This window comes from Harpia harpyja, chromosome 15 (assembly GCF_026419915.1).
Source record: "Harpia harpyja isolate bHarHar1 chromosome 15, bHarHar1 primary haplotype, whole genome shotgun sequence".
Lineage (NCBI taxonomy): Eukaryota > Metazoa > Chordata > Aves > Accipitriformes > Accipitridae > Harpia > Harpia harpyja.
The window spans coordinates 6020275-6046212 of NC_068954.1; the positions used below are offsets into that span (position 1 = coordinate 6020275).

Here is a 25938-nt window from a genome sequence, read left to right on the forward strand (position 1 = left end):
AGAGAAGCTGTGGCTGCCCCATCCCTGGCAGTGTTCAAGGCCAGGTTGGATGGGGCTTTGAGCAACCTGGTCTAGTGGAAGGTGTCCCTGCCCATGGCAGGGAGGGTGGAACTGGATGATCTTTGTGGTCCCTTCCAACTCAAATCATTCTATGATTCTTCACTTCAGAGGTTTGCAATGGGAATTTTGAGGTAGAATTCAGCTGGAGATTGACACCTCAAATTATGTATGTATAATGTTACGTAGGTGTCTATGCTCCCGAACAGTAAAAGGAGGCTGGGGACTATTCAGGTGACGGGACAGTAGATGTTTACAGAGTTGAAGAGTTGACTCTGCTTCAGCGGCTACAGTGGGTTCTTAGATATCTATAGCAGACATATAGACGCACGTGTATAGAATTTAGGTATCTGAATCCAGACCTGAATCCTACCTTTCTCTCTTCATTATGAAATCATGCATACCCTCTCCTGTCAACCAGGACATAAAGCATCTCATTCCAAATATATTTCCAACAGCCCATCCAACAAACACAGGTTGTAACCATCAGCCCAGGTTTGCAATGAAAAAAAAAAAAACCAAAAAGGAACCTGGGGTCCCAGGAAAAGCCTCTGACACAAAGATATTTTCAAAGAATAACCAAGGATGTAAGAAACTACATTTTCCATTAGGCAACTAGATCTACCCAGAAAGGGTCCTGACATCACTGTAAGATGTGTTCAGGGTTTCTGCAGAAAGGCATGGATATCTATAACAAATATGCTATAGATCATTTTTTTGAATGCATGCCATTGCTAGTCTACAGCCAGCAAAACAGACAGAAAGAGATCTGCAATCCAGTGCTCTTGCATTGACTCAAGCCTACCCTACAGGCTTCACATCCCTTCGCGGAGCCTGGTTGGGAGTTCCAGCACACCTACCTACTAAATACTAATAAAAACTAATTAAAATGTTTCCTGCACCTGAGAACGGTAGCAGCTCTTGCATAAGAACACAGTCGCATCTCCCATACTTATATTAATGAAGCATTTGGAAATTTAATAAAATTTTAGATTTGAAATGGGTTGTGACAGGTTAAGATTAACATCCTCCTACTGCAATTGCTTAGAAGTAGGGAACTGGCAAGACACAGGCTATTTTTCAACCAGACGGGCATGTTTCTACTGACGGTGACAGAAACATTTCCACAAAATAGCCTCCTGCTGTCTCCAACACTAATGAAACGCACTGCATACAGCAGCGTAACGGCGCTACATTTCCCTGAGAATATGAAATGTAAACTCTGCGTTAACCACCCTCCAGAACTGCACCGTATCTATAACTTTTGTATAACACTAAGTCTTTGTTAGATTAACTGCTGAAGGGCCTAACTGCTCGTAAAAAACCACCCCCTCCCCACAGAAAATCTCCAACCAAAATTACATGATAAAGGAGGATTTCACAGGAAAATCCAGCTAGACATACCTCTTACCCATCTTTTGTGTGTACAGGGTTAAAAGGTCTGCAGGAGCTGTAGTTAGCAGATAAGAACAAAATAACTAATTAAATCTATGAACAAGGAATATCCCATTCCTGCTCCCCAAAACAGGTGCGTATACATTTTTGTGACCGCAAGTATACAAATTATACATACAAAATGCATAATGGTGAGATGTAAACCTTTCATTAGCATGATTTTGAGCAGCTGTTTCAATCGCGCATAGTCCTGCAAGACAGAGTCTTAAGTAGCTTAGACAGCTTAGTTATACCAAAACATCACAGCAAGGTCCTACAGTCATTTAAGTCCTTAATTTGAAATTCTAATATCTTCAAAGATGTTAAATTAAACAGTAAGTCCCTTTTTCATTTATTTCTTCATTTTTATTATATATTGGTTCAGTTGTTTATTATTTATATCGTACTGGTGGGTCACAGGATTGCAATGTTGGCCATCACACAGTCACATAAAAAAGAAGGACATTGTCACATAAAGCTTACAGTCCAGGATGACCGATAGCAAGTGACAGACACACACACAAAAACACAACATGCAATGTGAATAGTAACAGCCTCAGAAATTCAACTGCTATGGACATTTTTGGAGATATTAGAATAGATGGGAAGTTTAGCAAGAATTTGGAAGAAGCTAATATTTGCTTTTTGGAATTAAACATAGTGCCTTTTCTTCATAATGATGTATAGAAGAAAATAAACTTTACAATACTGACTTTATTCTAATGGAGAAGATTGACTTAATTTTTTCAGCAGAGGTCACCAACCCATGATAACAGAATCATGAGAGCAGAGAACTGTGACATACTTCAAACATGCAAACACAGTATTGATGCAACAATTCCACTGATTTATGTTTTTTTTTAAAAAAGAACATTCATTGTTCCCTTCAGATTTAAATTGCTCACATTAAGTTTTCTCTATGACCTTTTCAAAAACTGTCCCAGTATGAAACTATGGAGAACAAATGGAGTGGGAAGAAAGCTCTCCTTAAACAAGGAAACATTCTTTACTATAAGCGACATCAGAGGATTCCATATGTTAAGAAAAAAAATTCCATCACTAGATTAGACTACCAATAGATATATCTAATGTTGAATCATATAATCCATTCCGACAACACTTTTCTGCATTTGGTATTATAATAATGTAACAGATTTAAAGCTGCAAAAGGTTTAAAATAACTTTTTGTAAATAATGAAGTTCACCACTAATATGAATTAATTACCATTAAAAATGAATAAACACGAAGCAGTCAAGCTTTTATGAGACCCTGCAGCTATAGCTGAAGCAAAAGATTTATAAAAATTAAGTTGAATTTTTGAACTACAAATAATCACTATTAAGTATTTTTTTTTTATTAAATGCACATGTGAAATATATGAATAATTTAATCATAAGCACTGGTCAGTACCTTGAAATGAAATATTTTTCCACTGGAAAAATCATATTCCTTGAAACAAACAATTCTGTATACAGGTACTGAGCAATATTTCACAGGTCTATGGTTAAGATCATAGAGAGAAATAACGACATCAAAAGATGTATTCAACAGTCTTATATTATGGCACTCACTCAGCATATGGGATACTCAGTTTCAAGTTTACGTTCTTCCAGCAAGCAGAGACTTGAACACTGGTCTTTCCTCTCCAACGCTGTTGTCCTACCCACTGGACTACCGGCTAGATAAGGTTCCTCTTCATCTCAGTAGGTTTTTACAATTTTTTTAAAAAGCTTTTAGTTTTGTTCTGATGAAAAAGTGAATGTCAAAACCTCTAAATTTTTCAGGAAATGGAATTCTTGTTTTCCAGCCAGACACAGTAATTATAGAGACCTCTGAGCAGGACATGAACCCTGTAATACTTGAGCAAGAGCCTGAATTTTAGGCTTGCAGTGTTTGACTGAGTTCAAAATCAGGCATTATTTGAATCAACTCTAACAGTAATATAATAGAAATGCCACCACCTCCTATTGTAACTGCTCCCATACACAGAGATTTGAAGGAGTTTCAAATGGATAGATAAATATTGGAAAAGGACCAAAATGAACACAAAGGAAATTCAAGTCCTAAAAGCTATACTGAAGCAATCTGAAAGGCTTGCTTTAAACCTGTTAAAGGAAGGAAATTCACAGTTAAGACTGAAAATCCTGGCTGAAACTCCAGCCTTCAAATACATATACTGCTTTGCAGAAACAAAAAAGGGTAGGCAAATCATACAAATCAAGACCACAGTGTCAGACTGGATTTCCAGTTTTAACTATGATTTGTGACATATTAGAGAACACTATTTCATTCTGTTTCCATAAAGTTGTAGCTTTCAGATGGACAGGCCAAGAATAGTCAAACTAGCTGAGGGTTTATTATAGAAGCAAAATCACTACCTTACTTGAGGTAGTGTACGGATTTCTTGCTACAGGTCCATTAAAAAAAAAAAAAAAAGGAAAAGAAAAAGAGGAAGCAATATTTCCAGAAGTCACAACAAAGCATTGCCTTTCCCAGTATAAATTTCTCTGTAGTACTACTACTTCCCACAGCAATATCAATCATGACATTCTGTGCAAGTATTTCAAAGCAATTGGTAGTAGCTTACATCAAACTTTCATTAGGCAGTTATCCATAATTCTTCCAAAAATGGGACTTGATTCAATAAATAATTGTATATATATGCATATATACCCATACATGCACACACTTATATGTATATATTTAAGAGCTTTCCTGAACAAAGGCCAAAATTAGTCCAGGATCAGAGATATGGCTCAGATGACCTCTTGAGGCTCCTTCCAGCATAGTTCTTCTACAAGGTTCAGGATTAAAATTCCAGAGCAATCAGGGTAAAAACGTGTCATTAACCAAAAGGAAATGCTCAGTTTATAACTGGCATGCCACAAACTCAGCATGTAGAGAGGCCAGAGGATCAGCCTGGGTAATGCAGACGCAGAATACGCAGACTAAGTCCTAATACAGGTGTCAAAACCATTACACAATTTTAGGCAAGTCATCGAGCTCACTTTTCACATGTGAACAGGAATGACAGTGAAATTCAGGACTAGTGTGAGGATTAACTAGTTATTATTGCAAAGTGCTTTGAAGACAACAGGTGCTGAGTAAAAACACCGAGTATTAGCGGGATGACTAATAAAAATTGTTAGTTACAAGGAGCAAGAATCAAAGGCAAAGGGGGGTACCACAGAAATCCAAGACATCTGGGGAGGAGAATTGGTGTAATAAAATGAAAACAAACCAAAACCGTGTTATTTGGCAATCCCACATGCAAACCACTTGAACTCTACACTTCTGGAGCTTATGTCATCATTGAGCCACCACCTTCCCACTTTGAGAAAGCTGCAGTTTAGAGAACTATTTATTTTAAAGCATACTATAAAGCTGTAACGGAGCAGCTATTCAAGAAAAAACCTATCAGATTAAGTCAAGTCACTAATCAGGACACTGAGTCATCTTTGCCCAGAAATGGATACACCTCCTCCAGCATTTATAAGAGGGGATGTAGAAAATCACGAATACTCCTCAAGATTTCAAGAACCTCTGGTATATTCAGAGAATGCAAGCATATTGTGTATTAAGCAAAGAAATGATACACACTTTTAAAATATTATATACAGCCCTCCATAAATCCCGCAAACTCTCCCATTAACGGTTATGGTATGATTAATGTTTGTACTGGGCCATTTTAATTAGTTAAACAATTCAGAGTTCTACCTTAAAAAGCAGCTCTGTGAAACTGCAGTAGTTGCAGAATATTTTACTCCTGGGCTTGATAAAACACTAAACCAGAAACTGCTTTAAAATAACTGCCTGCCACAGCACTTTTAGCCAACTTTTGCACCTGGTGCCGAGAGAAAAAGCCAAGTGAACTTTCACTCACTTGTTGCATGTCGGCTTCAATGCGATGTCTTTCTTCTGTTGTGTTTGGGTTTCTAACTGGAAGAGACAAGTAAGCTAAACTAGCAGCCAATCAATCCTTAAATTCTAAGAATGCAATAAAATTTGATACCAATAAATCTTTTCTTTTAACAGCCAGAAGAGATTAACAAAGTTATTTGAAATTTTATCCTCTTCTGTTCTTTCAATAGGATGATTACCTGACAATCCCGTTGAATCACATAGCAAAATTAAAAGAGACACAATTAACCTTGTATATACATAGGAACAGGATACGCATTTATGCATATCCCTAGTAGGTCCCCCATTATTTATTAGCCTTGATGTATTTTTCTTCCTCTTACAATAAAAGTTATTACACCTTTGGATTGTCAAATAAAAATCCAATTGGCTGAGACATACACCATCAATATGAAATTGGTTTGCACAGCTTCCCTCTCAACTACAACTAGTCAACTTTTTTTCAGCTCTGCCACTAATTTGTTTCATGACATGGGGAAAATCCACTTCGTCTTCTTTGTACTTTAATTTCTCAACAGTAAAGTGATCCAATTTTTTTCCCTAATTTGGAATGATGATGGCACAAGGTAAGACAAAAATGGCAAACAATGTACAGACATATCGAAAAATTAGAGATTATAAAAAATGTATTTACCAAGTATTGTGAGAATGGTTGCTAGGAACAATATCTTGTGAGTATATTGAAGCTGACATACTAGCATCAGCCTGTGTATCGCTATACAAGTGCCCATTATTAATCTATATACATATGCATATATGCTTGCATGTATATGATGGTGCAAAGATGCATGCATTCAGACTTCCGTGTGTATGGTGATGTTCACAGAAGAAGCACCTGTTGCAAGACTTTCAATTTTACCATGAATTCTTCACTGAAATGTAGAATCTGTCTCTCCCTTTCTTCTTAGTCCTGTGCTCTCCTACACAGTGACACCAATGGCCAAGTGCCACCCGTTTCATCATTATCCACCTACCTCCTCTGGCCTCATCCGAGATTCAATTTGGGAGCAACACGTCTGCTGACTCTCACTGCATTTGCCACTTCTTGATGGCCTCCCTGTCATCAGCACTTAATGTCCTGTAAAGCTACTTCCCTAACTCATTCTCCAGACCAGACCTTCTGCAAGCTCCAGTGCAGCACCCAGTTTCTCTTTCAAACCCCTCTGCCTCTTATTTCAATTATTCCCATTCTTTTTCTATTGAACATTTTGAGAGATGTTCATGGGATCCTCTTCCAAACTCCTTCCACTACGTTTGTTTTCATCTTTCTTTATTCCACTTCTTTAAACAACTCTTTGCTGAATCTCAGGCTTCCTATTCCTTATTTGCAACCTGGGTTCCTCTTTTAGCTCCCTAATTTTTCTGCTACAAGAGAGAATACATGCATTCCCACAAAGTTGCACCTAGTTTTTGTTCCTGAACACCTTTTCTTGTCATAAATCTCTGGCCTTTTTCCCAACTTTGACCCACCTCAGTAAATGCATCATATCCTGCCTACTTAGTTTTCAATTTTTCTTTGCTCTCTGGTACTTCTGCTCACGGTGTACAGATGTCCTTAGTCTATACTCTCTTTTAAAGAAACCATATCTCAAATCCAGCCTGTCTCTCCAAATCTTTTCCCATTTCTTTCTCTCTCTTCATCTGTGAAAGACATAGAACATGCAGTTTTCAGCTAATGCACAGACTTCCCCTCTTCCAACTCTGTCTTGGATCAGCTCCAACCTGACTTTTCAGAAATCCCCTCCCTTAAAACTGTTCATATATGGGACACTATGTGCTTCTTCCTGGCCAGAAATCTGGGCCTCCAGTATGTCTTTATTTTCTCTGACTTTCCTGCTGCTTTTGACACTGTTATCATCTCCTTTTGCCATCAGAGAAGTTCCAATTATCCTCCTTTTTTTTTTTTTTTTTTTTTTTTATTGCTTCAAGGCTTTTGTCATGGGAGAGTTATCTCTCAGGTGGGAATTATCTGACTAAACATAGATGTCTACATCTGAGCTGGTCACCCAAAGCATCATTTATAGTCACTAAACAGAAATCACCATTCTGGGTCCAAATTCACATCACCCTGAAAATAAAAGCCTGAAAGAAGTCAAATAAATGATATCCTACAAGTAACATTTCTCTCTATTGTCTCTGATTGTACCTTTGATAAGCACACTATGACTGGTTCACAGGAATATAAAATATTGATAGCCAATAACGTAGTATAGTATCTAGTATGCCATGTGCACACAGAGAAGTTCAATGCCTTTATCCAAGACACAAGAAAATGGGCAGTCTAAGTTGGTAGATTATACATTATACATTGTAATTTAAAGGAAGCGTGTATGAAAACAGAGCTATCTGAGTTTGGGAGTATTTACGTAAATCACAGATACAACTGCTGCATGGAGTCCACTGTACTTAATAGCTGTGTTGAAAATAATTCAGCTGAATCAGACTGACTGTAATGCATATACTTTTTTGAGACCATCACCTCTTTATCAATTGGTACAGAGCTCCTGACATGTTTTCTCAAATTTATTTCCTTTATGCCCTCCTCTGACCAAGCCACTAACTCCGTCACCTCACGCAAACAAGTCTTGGACCAGCCACACTGCTCTTTTAAACACCAATTATCTTAACAGCACAAGAATCTACAGATTGTGCAATGGGTCTGGAAGGAAAGAGACATCTCTGGAGGGAAAGTTTCAGCCTAAAGCAGTAGAATTAAACTTTGACATCTCACTAATACAGTTTACCAAGTTTTATGGGAAGAGAATGTGTTTATGGTCACATTCTGACTCGTTTGAAAATTGGGTAAGAACCAAGGGCTTCCTCAAGAGGAGACCATCACCGAAGCGAGTATTCAGTGAATCGTCACTGCCGCCTGGTTTTCTGAGAAGGCAAGGTAGTAAGCGTATAGGAAACTTAAAACACATATGACTTGGTGGAGAAAGGCAGCTTTTTGGTGCAATTACAGGAAAAGTCATGAAAAGAAAAATGGAAGAATGATCATATCAAGGATAAGTTTAATATGCATTTTCTCTGCCTGAATATTTTTCACTTTTCTACAGAATCCATCACTAAAATACAAAATTAATTGATACTTATAGATACAGCCACACAAAATTCTTAATATATTCTCTTAAATCATGAAAGATCTTCAGTTAACATACAGCAAAATCACAAGTGTAAGAGTTAGAGAGTAAATTTTACTCTGTCAGTTGTCGTCTCTGTCAGGAACGGGTTACAGTCCACACTTGGATTGCTCCATTTATTTGCAAGTCTGAGATAAAAGACTGTTTGTGCTAGTTTTTGTGTATAAGTTATTTTCTGTCCTCTCAAGGACTGTGCTGCCATCAACGCTCCTATCAGGTAGAACTCGTGGCTTGAAGATAAAAGAACCCAGAAATAAAAAGCGTTGACATCTCCCACAATTAAATAAATACTGATCTAAGGGTTTCTGCTGTTATCACTGTTTTTGTTGGCCAGTGACACTTACAGACACAAAAGAGTTGTATTTGCCAAAACTAAAGCACTTAAATTTTAAGAAAACAAATTTTGCAGCACTTCAAGAAGTAGAATAGCTTTTGCCAAGTTTTCCAGTAGTGGCGTACTGTTTGTATTTCCAAAGTAATATTGTTCTGAATGATGGTAACACCTTTGCCTTCAGTTATTGCTTTCTTTTGAAGAAGAACAGAAATGGAAGATGTTGACAAGGGTGGAGAACTTCAGTATCGACAGTAATCTATTAATAACAAAGTGCAGTATTAGAAACTCAAGAACTCTGAACACTAGGTGTCAGTGTAAGAAATGGAAAAATATCAAAAACCTGTTGTTTCCAATCAGGTGGATTAGCTAAGAAACCAGAACCAGCTGTGACCACATTTCCTTGTAACTACATAACACTTTTAACAAGCCAATCTTCCTAAAAAAAGTTACTCTGAAACTATCAGGTTTGCTTGAAATCAGATAAAGTGATTTAAAAACTACAATGAATTTGCTCTGTTAAACACTCTGAGATGACCTTTAAGGTTTATGAGTTACATTAAAGACCATGCAGAATTTAACACTACTCTTTTTTCACCACAGATATCCATAAATCAGTTTGTGTCTTTCACAAGTTTACAGTTCTGTTTGACAGAATCAATGAAAAATGAAATAAAAAAAATACAGCTAGTGCTGAAAGTCATAGTGAGAGACATCTCACCTCACTTAAGAAGTCCAGATTTTACATGTAAGGCCAGAATGTTAAATAACTACTTTAGGAGATGAAGAGTCACATCCTAGAAGTGTCCATTTATGTCCCCTGACACAAAAGATGATCTGGCATCATTATCTCAGGTATAGAAAAATATGTTTGTTTGCCTTTATGTTTGTTCAGGTCAATCCACTCAGGATCTCAGAGGAAAAGCAGAAGGAATGCTACCCTCCACCAGGCACTGACAGTTAACAAATTTGGACAATCATTTGAAATAAAGCAAGTAAGATGATAAAAATAATAATTAAAACCCCATTGTTTATTGGATTCTGGAGCTCACTTCAGAGATACACAGATGCGTTTGAAAGTTAACTTGAGGTCCATCTTTCTAATCAAACATCCATGTGTTGCACACCACTGATAATTTCAGATTCTTTTCATTTAGTTTACTAATTGCTGCCAGAATCGGACTACTAGATGAGATGGGTCTCTGCGTGCAGATATGGACTTTACACACACATTCATACACTTACAATATTCATTTTACAACATACAAGCAAGTTAAAGAAGAAAGAAACCCTGAATATCAGTTTTCCATTTGACTTCTGAAGCTTGGGATGTAATTATGACTTTTTACAGACAGAAAGATTGCTCCTTCACTTCAGCCCACCTAAATAACTTGAGACATTTTTTAGGCTATATCAAAAATACCCTTGGCAAAAGCCAGTTCAGTCATAAACACCCTCAATAAAGGAGACCAGAGAGCAAAACCATTGACAAAATATTGATCTACCAGAGTGCATCATATTGTGCAATAAAAATCTAATGACTACTCTTCAACTTAACTTTTTCATTTGTTCTTTTCTAAAGAGCTAATCACCTAGAATTTTGTAGGGCTCCAGCAAAATAGTAAGTGACATCAATATAAGTAGCCAACACACCCTAGACACTGTGCATCTGTACACTGAATGTCTCAGCTCAGCTCATCCAAGATTTCAATTGCTATTAATCTATGCTAAACTCCTAACAGTATATCTAAAAATTAAATAGAGGATGTATTTGCATTTTGCAAACTCAGGCTGGGATCAGCTTATCAATTGATTCATAAAAGCCCCAGAAGCCAAAGTAATTGAGTAAATATGTATTTAGGAATGCCATATATTTGAAAGCCCCAATCTGTGAAATTTCATACATACTTAATTCTTGCTCAACAGCCTAAACAGGAATCTGATGTGTTAAGGGTGGAAAAAACAGACCTGTACATATAGACACATATACACGCATACATGTACAACACACATGAATCTGTGTCGCTGTTATTAAAGGCCCAAAGACTGATATAGAAAATCAGGAAATATTGGGATTATAGCTGCCTGCACTACCTTCATTCTTTATATTTTATATGCACTACAAGACAATCTTTAACCATTGATCACATCACTTTTTCCATTCAATCTAGTCAATGGTTTGGATTTTTTTCTTCACTATTGAACATGTTGCTACAATGATGTGGGCATAATTATTCATTTCCTTCTGTTTGATTTTTTTTTTTAGGGTTCTTAATAACAGTATCTTAGTCTTTCCACTTTTTACATCAGTGCAGTCCATCACCAGTGGCTGCTGAGCAGCATCTCTGCCTGACCAGGCAAAAAGCAGCAGCTGTCTCATAGCATGTGTTGACTCTGCAGAAAGATCCACTGGAAAGAAAACATCTAACCAAATAAGTCATCAAGTCTCTCATCTTAAGGGAAAGCACAGAGGGAGCCCAGAATCCCTAACTGAGACTCCTGAACTCTCTCCTGAAGTAGATTCTGTGCTTTAGAATAAATACGTCTGAATACGTGAACAAGTAGCAGCTAACGTTAGAGTAGAAAACTCAGGACATCACTTTTCATATAAATTACCAATGAAGAAAAGGCAAGACTTCATCAAAAGTCAGACAAAAGACTTCATCGTTTCCAATTTCAATTAAAAAAAAAACCTCCTTAAAAGACATTTCACAATACTGTAATATATTGAAGATGAAATGCTGTCCATTTGTTCAAGTAATCTAAAGTCAAGTGTTTGCTAATCAAAAACTACTAGAAAAAGAAAAAAAATATTTTTTCTTAACAAGAAATTGAGAAAGCAGTGCCTTGTGTCTGATGTAGGCCTTTCTAAACCAGTGCCATCTTCACCTGCAAATAACAGACACACTGTCACTGAGCTCCTTTGGTACAGCAGTAATAGCATCTGATCTCTATAGAACAGCAATGAATGGGTCGAGTCTATTCAAATTTTTGCACTGCATAGAAAAAAAAAATATACTCAGAATGACAAAACCTACTCTATACTACTCTGTAAATTGAACAAAGAAGTTTTTTTGAAAAACAGCCCTTCCTTTTAGAATCACACAGAAATCTTTCAAAAAATTAAACAATACAAATCATCAAAAATCAATTTTGAGAACGACGACCGCCAAAATTAATGTCAAAGATGCTCTTTCCATTCAAAAGTAAAAGAAAAAAAAAAAATTTACACCTACCAATGCAGTAACATAATCTAAATATTGACCACATTTAAATGATGTAAACGCACAGGGAACAATTAACAACCGCTTGCTAGAAATAAAGTCCCTTCTCTTCTTTTCCATCACACATGGGAAATGCTAACAAATGCACATTGCTCGTACCCAGGGAATTTTTTATATTACAGACTTATTTTTCCAGTTTGATTTCTTCCAGGGCAGGTGTGCCACGTGTTTGCTGCAAATGTACGCCTGTTGTTTAATTTAGTCTACAGTAGGAACAGAATGAATAGTCGAAGGATTTTTCCCAGATGGTTTTTGTGAACTCCTTTATCCCATTCATGTAAACACACAGTGTGTTCCGGTTTGCTGAGTTGTATATACACCCTATGACTTAGTACAAAGTCTGAATGTTTAGTTAGCCAGAAGATTGTTTCCATCCTGTGATTCATTAGGTCCCTATGGTACCCCCGACTTCCTTTATTTTGTACAATCACAAATTATATTAGTTTGTCTTATTTTGATAACCCCTCTAATTAATGTCCTGCGCAGGAAACTTTATTACTGTTTTAAAACAGACTCATAAAACAAGGACTTCTCCCGTTACTAGGGTGGCATAAGTGACAGTTGCACATAACTTTGGGATCAAGAGTGAACGGTGCTTCACACGGTTTGTTTTTATCAGTGGGCAATTTCTGTTAATGAACGAGCTGGTTTCAATTCTCTCTTTTTTAAAAGGAATGTCAGAAATTCTACAATTAGGTATATAAAGGTTACAAGTCTAACAGTTCAAAAATGCAGTAAACACACCTGGGACTGTATGATTTCAGAACAGCATAGAGGTTGCACACATTAAAATGACTAATCAAGTTTGTGAATGAATAACAAGTGTGATTTGGTTTTAAAAAAAAGCTGTAGGAGTAGGCTGTAAAGAACCAAGAAAGCTCTATCCTTGTATCTGTTTAAATCTTCATTTTTCCTACTCCCCTCTCCCATCGCCGTTGTCTTTTTCTCTGGATGGGCCAGTGAAAGTGAGTTTTTCCTCCTCCTTCTCCTTTCTTTTTAAACTGCAATAAAATGATTAACAGCTGCAGGAATAAAGCTGGGAAGCAAGGAAAGCACACCACATTCATCCAGAAAAAGTACAGCCCTTTGAAAACACAAATTCATGACCACCATGATTTAAATACTTAGCATTTCACATCAGTAAACCTATGCTTATGCTTGTCTCTGTATTTTCACCATTCCTTTTCCTAGTTGTGGCAAATGACTACCCAATCTTTATTTAAGTCCCTACTATAAAAAGCAATTTACTCCACAGGACAGATTTACTATGGACTTACTCAGGACTTGACATACTGCTGAATTTCTGCATCTCGCTATAAGTGTTCTACCTGTGAATTACTACTGCAGTTTAAAAAAAAATATTCCATATCATATTGCAGTATAGATTATTCACCTACTGACCTGTGTTCTGTGCTTTGGTTGAAAGTTGATTCTGAATTAACTATATTATGTGTGTTAGAGATAATTAATTTCCAACAGTAATAAACCAGAAAAAATTAAAATTACCTATGTGTATATGCAAAGTGTTCATATATGCATGTATGTAACATGAGACCCAGATCATGCTCCTACAAACGAAGCAAGAGCGGAATGTTAATAATTATCAGATAGCAGCACTAGTTGTATGACATTAAATTCTTCCATTGGAAGACAAAAGTAATCGATCAAAAAAACCCCAACATACCATCTACAAGACAATGCTAGGCAATCAAAGTTCCTTTAAGCTGACACTATTGCATTCTAAAAATCCAACCGAGTGGGTTTGACTTAAATCATTCAACATCAATTGAAGAGATCAGAGTCCATCTTCTAGCAGACACACATTAGCCGACAGGGAGTAAACCACAACTTTTAACATGAATTCTATCATTCATGACAATCTTCACAATGACTTATCACAGGCTACGAAGAATTCCAGCAGAGAAAACATTTAAAGGATGCAGTCCAAGGCTGTTGCAATGAGCTGTGGCCTTCCCTCTGAGCAGCCAGTCTTTCATGGACAGGTAAGGTTACTTACCAGTAGGGAGGGACTTTTGGACTCTGCTGTGTATAAGCACATCAGAATTTTTGGTATGCATACATGTAATTTTTCATACTCCCTTGCTGAACTCTGTGCTACTGCTAAAATGTCTTTCACTTTGGAAAAACAAATCTAATCTCTTCCCAGAAACCACCTGATATCCCAGAAACAAAATGTAAAGGACTGAAGTTCAGATCTAGTGCTAAATTGAATAATCAAATTCTGTGAAAGCAGGTGTCAGTACTACTACTACCATATTCAGCAAGCCTAGAGAGTAAACTGCTGGTAGTTCATTCTGATAATAAATGCCCAGTTGATACATTCCCAGCACAAGGAAGGTAACTCCTTAACAGTCATTTTGATTTAAGTAGTACATCATGATCCTATTGTCTATTAGCCTTTGAACATGACATCCGAAGCGTGAACATGGAGCTATGGCCCTATCAAGAGAAGACACTAAGAGATCTTCAGTTTTTAATACTAGTCTAATAATACTACATTTTCCTATGATCCAGCCCAGCACGACAGAAATTCTGGATGGAGATGGTCAAGGTGAGGAGAGACTTTTCCTCTTTCTTAAATATTACATGAAAAAATTTCCAGATGCTTTTACATCCATGTATGTGTAAGACTTCAGCTATTTTGATGCCAAACCTCTCAATGGTAGTTTAATTACTAAGAAAAATTCCTATTCCATTTCTCTTAATTACAGCCTCTTTTTCTTGACAAAGTGCTGAATAATATTGATTTGTCCTAAAGCAGGATCTTTGATTTCCTTTTCTAAAGGTCTGAACAGATACTAATAGATTATTACAAAAGACGATGCTTCAAAATATTCTTGCTGCACATGCAAATTGTATTGGATATGATGAAAGAACGAACTAAAAGAGGCCTCATTCCACTTCAAATGGTAAGTAATTTAAAGGCTCGTTCCCTTCTGATTAACATCTTTTTGCATTCCCCATTGAGACTTTTTTGTAGGCGCAATTTTCCCTGTAACAGTCATCTACTATTTGTGCTTAACCATAAAGAACAATATAGCCTTGATTGGAACCTCTAGTCTTAGCACACATAAATTAATACAGTTTTAGGGGTAATATCAAGGCATCTATAAATACATATAGATCAGTTACTAAACAATTACTATAAGTCAACACGGAATTTGATTTCAAAACTTGAATTCATTGTGCTCTTCAAATGCATTATGCTTGACCAAAAAAAGTAGAGAACTTTCTCATTCTGGTGTGGATTTTTTTGGTTTTTATATTGCTTGATATGCAAATAACAAAACATTTATTATAGTTACAATATATGCAAAAAATTTTCAAACTCAAGCTAGCATTCTGACACAAATTGGATGGAATTTATCGCTCAAATTTTATGCCTAACTCATAGATATTCAAACCCCAGCAAGCCGCCAAAGGATCCATTTATTAGACAGCTGAGGAAATAAATTCCTCAAGAGATTCATCTCATCTAACTTGGAAACTAATTTTAGGATGATGTGAATCATCCTCTGGAGACACTCATTTCCTTCTACACATTGGTACATACTTTTAGCAGAATTTAACTTAATGTAAAACAGTGTGCATATTGTACAAAACACACAAAAAAAATCGATCATAAAATGTGATGCAGACTTTAAAAAGTCTGCTTTTCAAGAATTTGACTTGTTAGTGCAGTCGTCTGCTATAGCAGCCGGACCTCATGAAGTATATAGTGGTTTGAAGCAGTGACTGTATAAATCTGTCCAAACCAGACCCTGATTTAATAGAGTTCAGATCAACCTTGAAAATAGGAAGCTGGAACTATAAACTTGCAAGATATCAAAAGTCAACCAATCAAAGGCAATCACGCTGGCAACTTATTTTTTAATTCAGAAGTGCAAACCTGGACTTAATCAACAAGTACAAGCTCTTCTTACAAACGTTTACTATGAAAGATGTATGCAACGTGCCAGCTTTATTGCAGGCATAAAAGTAATTTCTATAGTTTAGCCTCATACATGTATTATGGATGGCAAAATGGACATCAATTTTGAGAAGAAATCATTAAATTACATAATGAGAACTGTGTAGTCCATTAACATGAGTAATATGACAAAACCCAGGTAGTAAGCAATAAATTTACATCTGCAGTCAGCTTCAATTATAAAAATAGCTTTTTTCTAGTACTGGATATATACCCACATGAACACCTACATCTAAAGGGAAAATTTAATATAACTACATAGTAACAGCTCAATAAGGATGTGCAGTTATTAAGGATGACAAATGCGCAAAAATCCCTATCAGAAGTCCGGAGTATGTAAAAAGCTCCTGATTTAAGAGTTCCGGCATGTGAATGTCAGAGGTCAAAGCAATGAGCTATTAAAGATACTTTCACTTCCTCAGAAATAAAGTGCTGTCTTAGGCTCAGAGGGGAAAGGTTAGAAAAGCTGTTTATCTGCCGCTCCGTTCCCATTCTTCCTTCTGTCAGGAAATCGTACATGCCCTACACCCCACGCAGGGTTAACCCTGGGTCACGGTCATTCCCCAAGTAAGTGCCCAGCTTTGATTTAAGTGCAAAGACCACATGGCTGCAGGTTGCGTTTTCTCAAAACGCACATTCTGACGTAAAGCTCAGCTCAACTAAGCCTCCGTGGGATGTAAAAGCACAGACTCTTCACGTTATTGCTAAAGGAAGAGCAAAGCTGCAACCATCCGTTTCCATAAATTAGGGGAGTCGTTAAGAAAATGTATTTTTTTAGTAGTTAGAGCTAGAATAAGAATTACAAATATATGCTCAGAGCAGCATGATTAACCCATGGGAAACCTGTGGAGAGGGGAGAAAGGTTGTCCCCCCCTCAGGAGCCACAGGGCACAGGTTCAGGACAGACCGAGAGGAGCATAATAAGCAAAAAAGCCACAGCACAAAAATGCCGGGAGACTGCAGAGACAGGGATACACCGCTGGGCTTCGGAGGTATGAGCAGAAAGAAACTACCCGGAGCTGGAAGGGACCCCAGCTCGTTTGCTGCGATCCACGAAGCCACTGAACAGTTGCTGGATTAAGTGCAAAGCTGAAGGAAAGCACCTGTCTGCAGGCACACAGTGGGCAAGGGGGAGGTTTATTTATATTATATTTTTATAAAAGATATTCTATATATAATATACAAATATTCTAAGTATAAATATATAGATTATATATATAAACACACACACATATATATATTTCTAATATGTTGATTTCTTAAGAGGTGTTGTTGAACTTTAATTAAAAACTATGGAGAGGTTCAAATTTAGAGCTGCTTCTGACAGATGAGATTCAAAACAGCCTCATTTATACAATACTTTCATTGGCTTCCAGTAAGGAAAAATATTCAATATTTCTGCATTATTTTTTGACAGAAGTCAAACCATCAAAGAGTAAGAGTATTAGAACATAAATATTAAGGAAATAATGCATTAACACAAATACTAGAACACAAGAAAAATAGCAATGAAGTCTTCAGATGACTAACCAGTTGGTTTTTTTTAACAGCTTGAAGTTTTTAACAAGAAAATACATCAGCTTTATTCCCAAGGTTAGGTGGGGTTGCAGATATCACACAAATACAGCATACAACCATAAGCAAAGTGCATGCTCTCTATCTGCAAGCCTAACAGTAGCTTCTATGGATTATTGCGGCCAGAACACCACCCTCAGTTTCTGTGTTTTATTAGTTTCTAAAACCAGAACAATCTGTTATTAGTCATTTGATCATGAAAATGTCATGTTGTTTCAAGGAGGTTTAGAGTGAAGACTATTTTATCAGTTATGTTCTTACCAAATTTATCAGCTGAGTGTGGACGATGTCTTCCACCAGTATTGCAGTTTCATGGAGTGGCCTGCGAGCATCTCCTAAGGAAAACCTGAAAGAAAGAGGTTTATTGCAAGGCTATGAAAATGAGTTTAAAAGAAACAAAGTAGGTGGTCTCCAGAAAAATAAAAAGAAAAAATATGAATAACAACAACAAGCTTAATACACCTGTACGTACAGAAATGGATCATTCAGTGTGGTGCAAGGAATACAAACCAAAGTAATCCGATTAAAGGAACAGAAGAGCTGCAAGAATGTATATTAAGGCACATGGTGAGAAAAAATGAAAAATTGAGGAAACAGAGGAAAATCCAGTTTGTAGGAACATTTGAAAAGAGTAAGCAAAGCTGTAGTATGTGCACTACTAGAAGTAATTCTGTATTTGCAGTCGCCTTTGCTTACAAAATTAACAAATATCTATTTTAAAAGGTAAAACGTTAACAGGTATTCTATCCCAAATCTAAATGCTAGTGCTAAGATAGGGAAGGAACTACTATGAATCAAAGGTAAACATTTTTATATATAACATATAGGAGGCTCTTCAAGTCTACACTGCAAGATTAAATGACAGGAGATCATAAAGAGATGATAGTGTTCATATAATACCGCAAACAAAAAGGCAAGCCACTCCAACAGGCATCATGAAATAAGAAATTGTGATGGACTTTTTGTAAAGCTTTATCTTCTCTAAGAAATACCAGAGGTTGCTCTCTACACCTGCCTTAACTGCTAGTCGTTCAGCTAAAGCTGGGATTGCTCCTTTGATCTGGGATGGGCAGTGGCCATCACCAGCCTATTAAAAGATAGCGTAGCTGCCGCAGAAAATCTGAATGCTAGACCTTCAGTTTGTAGCACCTCTGACCCACTGCAGAGCCCGAGCATTTCCCACTCAATGCCCCAAAAGCCCTGTGAAACTATTCATCTGAAATTGGGATGGTGGGCTTCAGCTCCAGATCCAGGCAGAGTACAGGGGCACTTAATTTGAAACATCTAAGAGTTCCAAGTGGGGCTGACAGATTTACTACTTGTTGGTAGGTGCGTTCTTTCAGGGAGGCCGTCGAAGACCCAGTGAAGGTCTTTTAGTGTCCAAAATGACTGTAGGTTGCCACCAAACTGCACTCCTCATCAGTCCAGCTCAGTGAGTCTAGACAGCTTAAGCCCTCCCTAAGCCCTACCTTCATCTGGGTAGTTGAACTGCAGTCTAGAGAAAGGAAAAGGTCTCATTCTACGTGGTTTCCCTTCATCATGTAAGGCACAAAAAGATGCTATTTCTTGACTACTGTCTGTTCTTTGCTTCTGAAACCTACATTTTCAGTTCAGTCCCACATAGCAGAAATGGGGAATTCAAGGATTCTAGCTATGGCTCCTTCTCATACACATGTACCAAAACCCTTCACAAATTTTGTTGTGCCACACCCAACTTTGAAACAATTTCTTAATGTATCAACCATACTACCTATTCAAGAAGGATGCTATAAATAAGTAATGCTGGGTTTGCCTATTTACTCAGCCATTTATGTAAGTAATAGAGGATTCAAGAACATCAAAATCCTTCAGCTTCTCTTATCTCAGTTCTTTTACTTACATAAAAAAGATGAGCACCTTTTTTTCCATGTTATGATGAACAGGATCAAGAACTGGCTCAAGCATTCTCATATTATCACAGTATACATAAAATTTTGTCCTGGTACTTATGCGTGAAGGACCAGAGAAACATGACTGTGATGGGATAAAGAAGTTCTAAGAAAGCTCTGGAAAAATGGGATATTCTTGCCTCATCTATTGCCTCATTTATCCACACCTCTCCCTCTACGACAGCAAAACCCCTTGGTTTCCCAGAACCATGGCAAACAAAAATCAGCCAGGGTCATGGATAAATTACCTCAAGAAATTTTCTCAGCTGACTTCCTACATCACCTATACGTAGCGCAAGGCTGGTGGAGAGCTGTGGTCTACAGTTGCTTGGACACCTGCACATCACAGCTTTCATAAAAGCTGAATCTCTCAATCAGAACAAACTAGCTCAGGTCTGCTATCCAGTATTTGTACTTCAGCGTCCTAAAACAGGCACAATATTTCTGTAATAAAATTATCCAGCAATGGAAGTCTCATGAAAGCAAAGACATTAATGAAATCAAAGTCATTAACCCTTCCAAAGGTTTACTGGTTGCTCTGGTTTTGGCCCCTCCGTATCTGACTTTTGGCTAAATTATTTTTTAAATTTAAAGCTGTTAATTGGTCTCAAATTGGTCTCAATGGGGCCCAGGTTTGGCTCACTGAAAATACCTTATCACTACATGCGTATCAAAATAAAAAAACCACTATTCAAGTCTTACATCATTACAGTGAAAGACAACGTGCTGTGCTTTCAAATATTTCCTCTAGGCATTTCTAAAAAAATTATCTCTCTCCTCCCAAACCTGAGTTTTTAAAGTAAGAAAACTTGTACAGTAAAATATATTAATTGTAAATTAAATAGCACAGGCCAAAAATAACACTAGTTTCTTTTAAAAATAGTGAAATTTTATTTATAAGCAAGATTCAAGTCTTCATAGGTGACTGAATATATCAATTATTTCCTTACAAAAGCATTCTTCTATCCTGCAATAAAATAAAACAATATTTTACCTATAAACAACTAAAGAGTTATATAGTAGGGTTTTTTCCCCTCTATCTAATAATGAAATTATATCCAGTATTCTTCAAACAGCATTTGAAATTCTAATGATATTAAATTTCAGCTTGATACGCGTAAGAGCACAAGATTTACTCAGGCAACATCTAAGCATAACCCACTGTACTGTAATAGTCATAGCATGAGGAAATTACACTCTGTATTTGTCCCCTATCATTTGTGTCTCGTGTTGAGACTATCAGCATCTTAAAGAGATGGTCATGTTTTATAATGTGTTGTACAGTATCCCTAAAATAAGCACAACTCACACAACTTTTTCTCTATTATGCAGGAGTGCCCATGTACATCAATTACAATGTCAGATACTTCCTAGGACTACAAGCACAGCACAGCAAACAATCCAGATATATTAAATATTTTATTAACTCCGAATACCTGGATATTGTATAGGAAATACTTATAAAAATAGAAATATTTATTACCATATTACACTGGAATGTAAAATATTTAAAACATCACAGATTCAAAACAAGTGCTCATATAGGATAAAACTTAAGTATTTATCTTTTTTAAAGTAAGGTGCATATGTAAATTAACAGGAAAACTGATTTTTTTTTCTACAAGATATGTAAAACCAAACAGAATTCAGTTACCACAACCATAACACGTTGTTCATTCTTACTTATTGGCCTTTTAGTATTTAAAAGTAATTTTTCTTTCTAAGACTTAAAATGCAAACCAAAACCAAGTATGTAAGAGAGTAGTAAACGCCTGGTTGCCAGCATTATCATGTTGAACATATATTTCTTTTGTTAACAGTTTTACCCAGCATTCCACATATACAAATGAAAAGGTTTTGGTTTTCTTTTCTGAAGACAACAAAGTGCAAGAACAAAACTCTGTTTTTGAGGCAGGATGCTGCCTCTACGCTGAGATGCCCTCCCTGCCTGCGTTTACAAGTCTCTCTCGCAAGTAACTATCGGTTCCCTAAATGGCACGAGAAGCAGAAGAGATGCAATCAAGATGCAGCACATTGATCTGAGAGGATACAGATATCAAATCTTTTTGCTCCATTCTGATGCAAAAGGATATGTCTGATGCAGAAACCTGAAGCAGAGATGCAAAATCAACTGCACTACTTGATTACATAGAAAATCGAGTTCCAGATGCACCTACTTTCTTCCTCCCTCACTTACACTCTTTCTACCTTCAAAAGTGGTTTCTATCTCAGTTTGCCTTCATTGTTTTCCCACATAACTTCTGCCAACTACTTTCCCACACACAGAAAACTAGATACTGGCATGGTGGTTTCAGCAAAAAGTAAAAACCACCACACCTACCCACAGCTGCTTCCTTTTTCTTTGCAATCGATATGGGATTTTTTAGGCACGAAATAAATGTAAAGCTTCGATACTTGTTAATTGTATTTGTACAGCATTTGATATATTTCTTGATTCTAACATGCTTATAGGATAATACTCTTTAAGATACCAAACACAACCTTTTTTTACCCCTTTCTGCTACCAGAGGTAATAATTACAAATGCACAAGCAGTTAAAGTAATAAACTCTTCCATTTTTTTTCTTCACTTTTGCCATTTTACTTCTCCATAGCAGAATAAACACTAAACTAAGAGTCAGGGAGCTCAGATTTTTGCCAAGTTACAGAATACGATGTAGGTTAAGAACCAAAAGAAAACCAAAATTTGGTGCCCTTGCTTCTGGGAACTGAAACTGAACTTGATGCTTTAATATAACTTACGAATTTCATTCCACGTGTGCTTTGCTTTTAACGGTTCATTAGAGTCTTTTAAAGGACCTTCCATTCACTAGAAGTATACATAAGTCTTCCTATGAAACACATAAAAATTCTGTTGAAAATACAAAAGAGCTGTTTCCCCACAGGTAAATACTGAAGAGGAAATATATCAAAAAATAACATTAGCAGTGCATCAAAACAGTAAAACGGTATGAAAGACTGTCCTGATAATAGAAGCATCTACCCATTAGACATGTCATACAATAACAAAGCCTTCTTAGAAGATCTAATTTCAAAGGTTTCTCTGTTTTAAGGAAACATTTTTACAAGGGGGTGATCAACTTACCCAGATTTTCACAGGAAGATTAAAATAGTAGCATGGAGAAAGAAAAGACTGCTGCAGCTTTTTTATTGTTTACTTTTAGCTTCTATTTCTAATTTATTTAAGTTCCTGTAATGATGTTTCCAGGCTCATCAAAAGGGTAATGTCTAAGCCACTAAATGCCTACATGAAGCATCACGGCATACTACGTGTAAACACACACGCACATACTTGGCACACGCTAAGGTACGACAGCTACTCATGGTGCAGGGACCTACTTTTGCAAGAATCTCAAAATCTTGGGCAGCTGCAGAAATAGATAAAGCGCTTTATTTGCTCCATTTCTTGGGGTTTGAAACGCCTGCGCAAGGGATCGGGCCAGGCACAGCACAGGCTTGCTTCAAAAAACCCTGATGCAGAGCTCTCCAGGTGGCCAGACCACCAGGAGAGTAGGCTGCGGAGACAGAACGCTGCTGCAACCTCCCATCCTCCCCAGCCTCGCAAAGCTGTCCTGGCCAGAAAGGAAGTATAACCAGGGTGGCTGCGAGTGCACTAAGCTAGAATAAATAGTTTCCCTTACTGGGGCTTCTGTTGAGTTCATACCATAACAAAGCCGCCCCAACTCATGTGGAATTTCCCACCTTGAATAAATTTGATGAAACTAGCCTAGGAAAAGTATAAAAGAAGTGAGGTAGACTGGTGGGAAATACGCATTTTTTTTCCTTTTCTAGAAATCCCTAACAATTTTCCTTTTCTGTTTCTACATGAAGGATTTGCAGCAGCAGAGGTGGGACCTCCACCCTTGAGGGTTTTTTATGCATCTGAAGATCTCACATAAGGCAAGCAGATACTTCTCCTGTCCTCAACACGGAGCTATTTATTTTCTCCTGCCTGCATCTGGACTAGGACTGTGGGTCACAGGGGTCCATGCAACAGAAGAGACCTGAGTGGGTGCGCACTGTGTATGTGGGAGTGTAGCCCGTGAGTAGGATAAGAGGTTTGCGATCCACATATCAAAGTGGCCATAAATCTGGGCTGGATACTGGAGAGACCAGAGGGTCTGCGAGTTGGCTACTGGAGGGATGAGGATGTCCACGCCAGCTGCTGGGGAGACTGGGGCTCGTTCAAGAGACCCATCTGCGTGCGTGTCCCTGCACGTGAGGATTGAGGCTCTCCAGTATTGAACGACCGAGCCTGAGGCTGCTGGATTCGGCAATTCCTAACTTCGGACAAGTATCAGACTCAGACTAGGTGGGTCTGTGAAGGCGAGTATTTGCATATGGAGAAACACACACAAAAATATACTGAGGAGATTCAAAAGAAATCAGAGGAGCTTGAAAGGTATTCAGCCAACACGTAACGGGAACCTAGAGACTAGACTTAACTCACACTTGTTGACATCTGAACTTGGGTGTCTGTATCAGCAAGCTGATTCCCACCTTGCGTTTTTATCTGACCAACCAAGCAGAATATGATCAAGATATAAATGCTCATCACATACAGAACCAGCTAATTCACTGTCACAAACCTAAAACCAGGAAAGGATCCCATAAAATCACAGAGGACAAATCAACTACTAGATATATTTAGACTGGATAATATCTGGGTTCACGTCCCCTCAGCATTGTAAGAACACACAGTAAATTTCTTTTCTGTCAGCTGTTGGGCAGGAATACATTTGGAATATGCAGCATATTAATTCTCAGAGATGTTTCTATACTATAAGCAAGTGTCCTCCTAAATATATGAATTATTAGAGACCTGACAGCCAGGTGTTGACAAAGAAAATCAGTTTTACAGTACTAAGCACAAGAACATCCAGACAACTTCCAGCAATTCAAACACCAGAAGGACATGCACTGCAAATCACTAATAATCAATAAAAACAAACTTTGGAAAATCAGTAATACAACATACTGAAGTAATTCAGCTTGGTGCCATAAGTCGCTGACTATGAAGACAAAGATAAAAATATGGAGATCTGGTCCTTTTGCAAATTGGGAAACTACAGGTTTCTTTCTGATGAGCATGGTAATGAGCCTATTATTGCAACAGACATCCCAGAGAAAATAAGATAAGGATAGTACCTTCTTCAAAGTCTCAAAAGCTAAAGCTAGCTCTTCCCTCTCTATTTTGTTTGCCACGGCTGTTGCTGAACAAATTAGGCAGAAGTAGAGTCTGAAAGGAAAGAGATGACTGGTGCCAAACCAGAAAATTGATTAGACATGCACAGAAGGACACATTGTACGGGAGTGGAAAAGGAAAGGAAGAACAAAATCCGGGAGGAAGAAATTGCCCAAAGTGAAAGGATGATTGCAATAGCAGAAAGAGGGGTAAACAACGAGGTCTCAAAATTATTTCTATTTTATGTTAAGATACATTATATCAGAAAGAGATAACATGACAGATTGTTGTTTTGTAGACATTGTTCCTTCCTAGTATTGTCAGTGAAGTTATTAAAGGGACAATAATTTAAATATTAAATTATTTTGCTTGCTTATTGCCTTAGTTTAATGAAAAAGGGAACAATTTAAAGCATTGAGTTATGTTAACTAACCAGCATGTTCTACCAGTGCTACCTGAAAAAGCACTGGAATTTATATTCCTATTTATATGTTTATCTGCTCATCAGGTAACTTCCACCAAAGCCCATTTAAAAAGAAAAGGTAATCTTCATTCCAATCAGAGTTCATAGTTAATACATTTATCTGCTTGGATTAATGAAAACAAGTTTACATAGGTTTCATACGTCACACTGAACAACGTCCTTTACCGCAATTTAATGAAAGTATGAGAGAGATAAAGTCAAGCTGCAAGTTGTAGCTATGCTAGCTTTTTCTTTAAGGTTTAGAAAAATGACATTGAAGTTACAATAAAAACAAGCATTCAAAACCTACAGCAATTTTAATACAGAAATTACAAAAATTAGGGTTATTTTCCAAATTTTTTCTGCCAAGACCTTCAGTGGCTAAACTTGGAAGAAAATACTAGCATTTTGCAAGAAGCAATTTTTGGAGATTCAGATCGTCTTGTGCTATTTGGTACATCAGTAATCACCCGACAGCGGTTTTAAATAGCTTGTGTGGCAACTTCTAAATAACCTGCCTGCACTTTACGCCATCAGGGCTCCAGGGCTCCTTAACTCCAATTGCTGTGCATAGGTTACAGCCCCACCGAGCAGGTCACCCACTC

The 25938-nt window shown here is 37.3% G+C and overlaps 1 protein-coding gene across 8 annotated transcripts in view; it reads right to left on the bottom strand.

The window, feature by feature from the left end:
* Positions 1-25938, bottom strand: part of SUPT3H (SPT3 homolog, SAGA and STAGA complex component) — a 281438-nt gene that overhangs the window by 119747 nt on the left and 135753 nt on the right. For 7 of the 8 annotated variants that reach the window (XM_052809356.1, XM_052809361.1, XM_052809364.1 and 4 more), the window contains one exon: positions 17999-18083. The exons of the other annotated variant lie outside the window; for it this stretch is intronic. In XM_052809356.1, coding sequence (XP_052665316.1) covers positions 17999-18083 — 85 coding nt within the window. The remainder of the gene's footprint in view (positions 1-17998; positions 18084-25938) is intronic. 8 annotated transcript variants of the gene reach the window in all.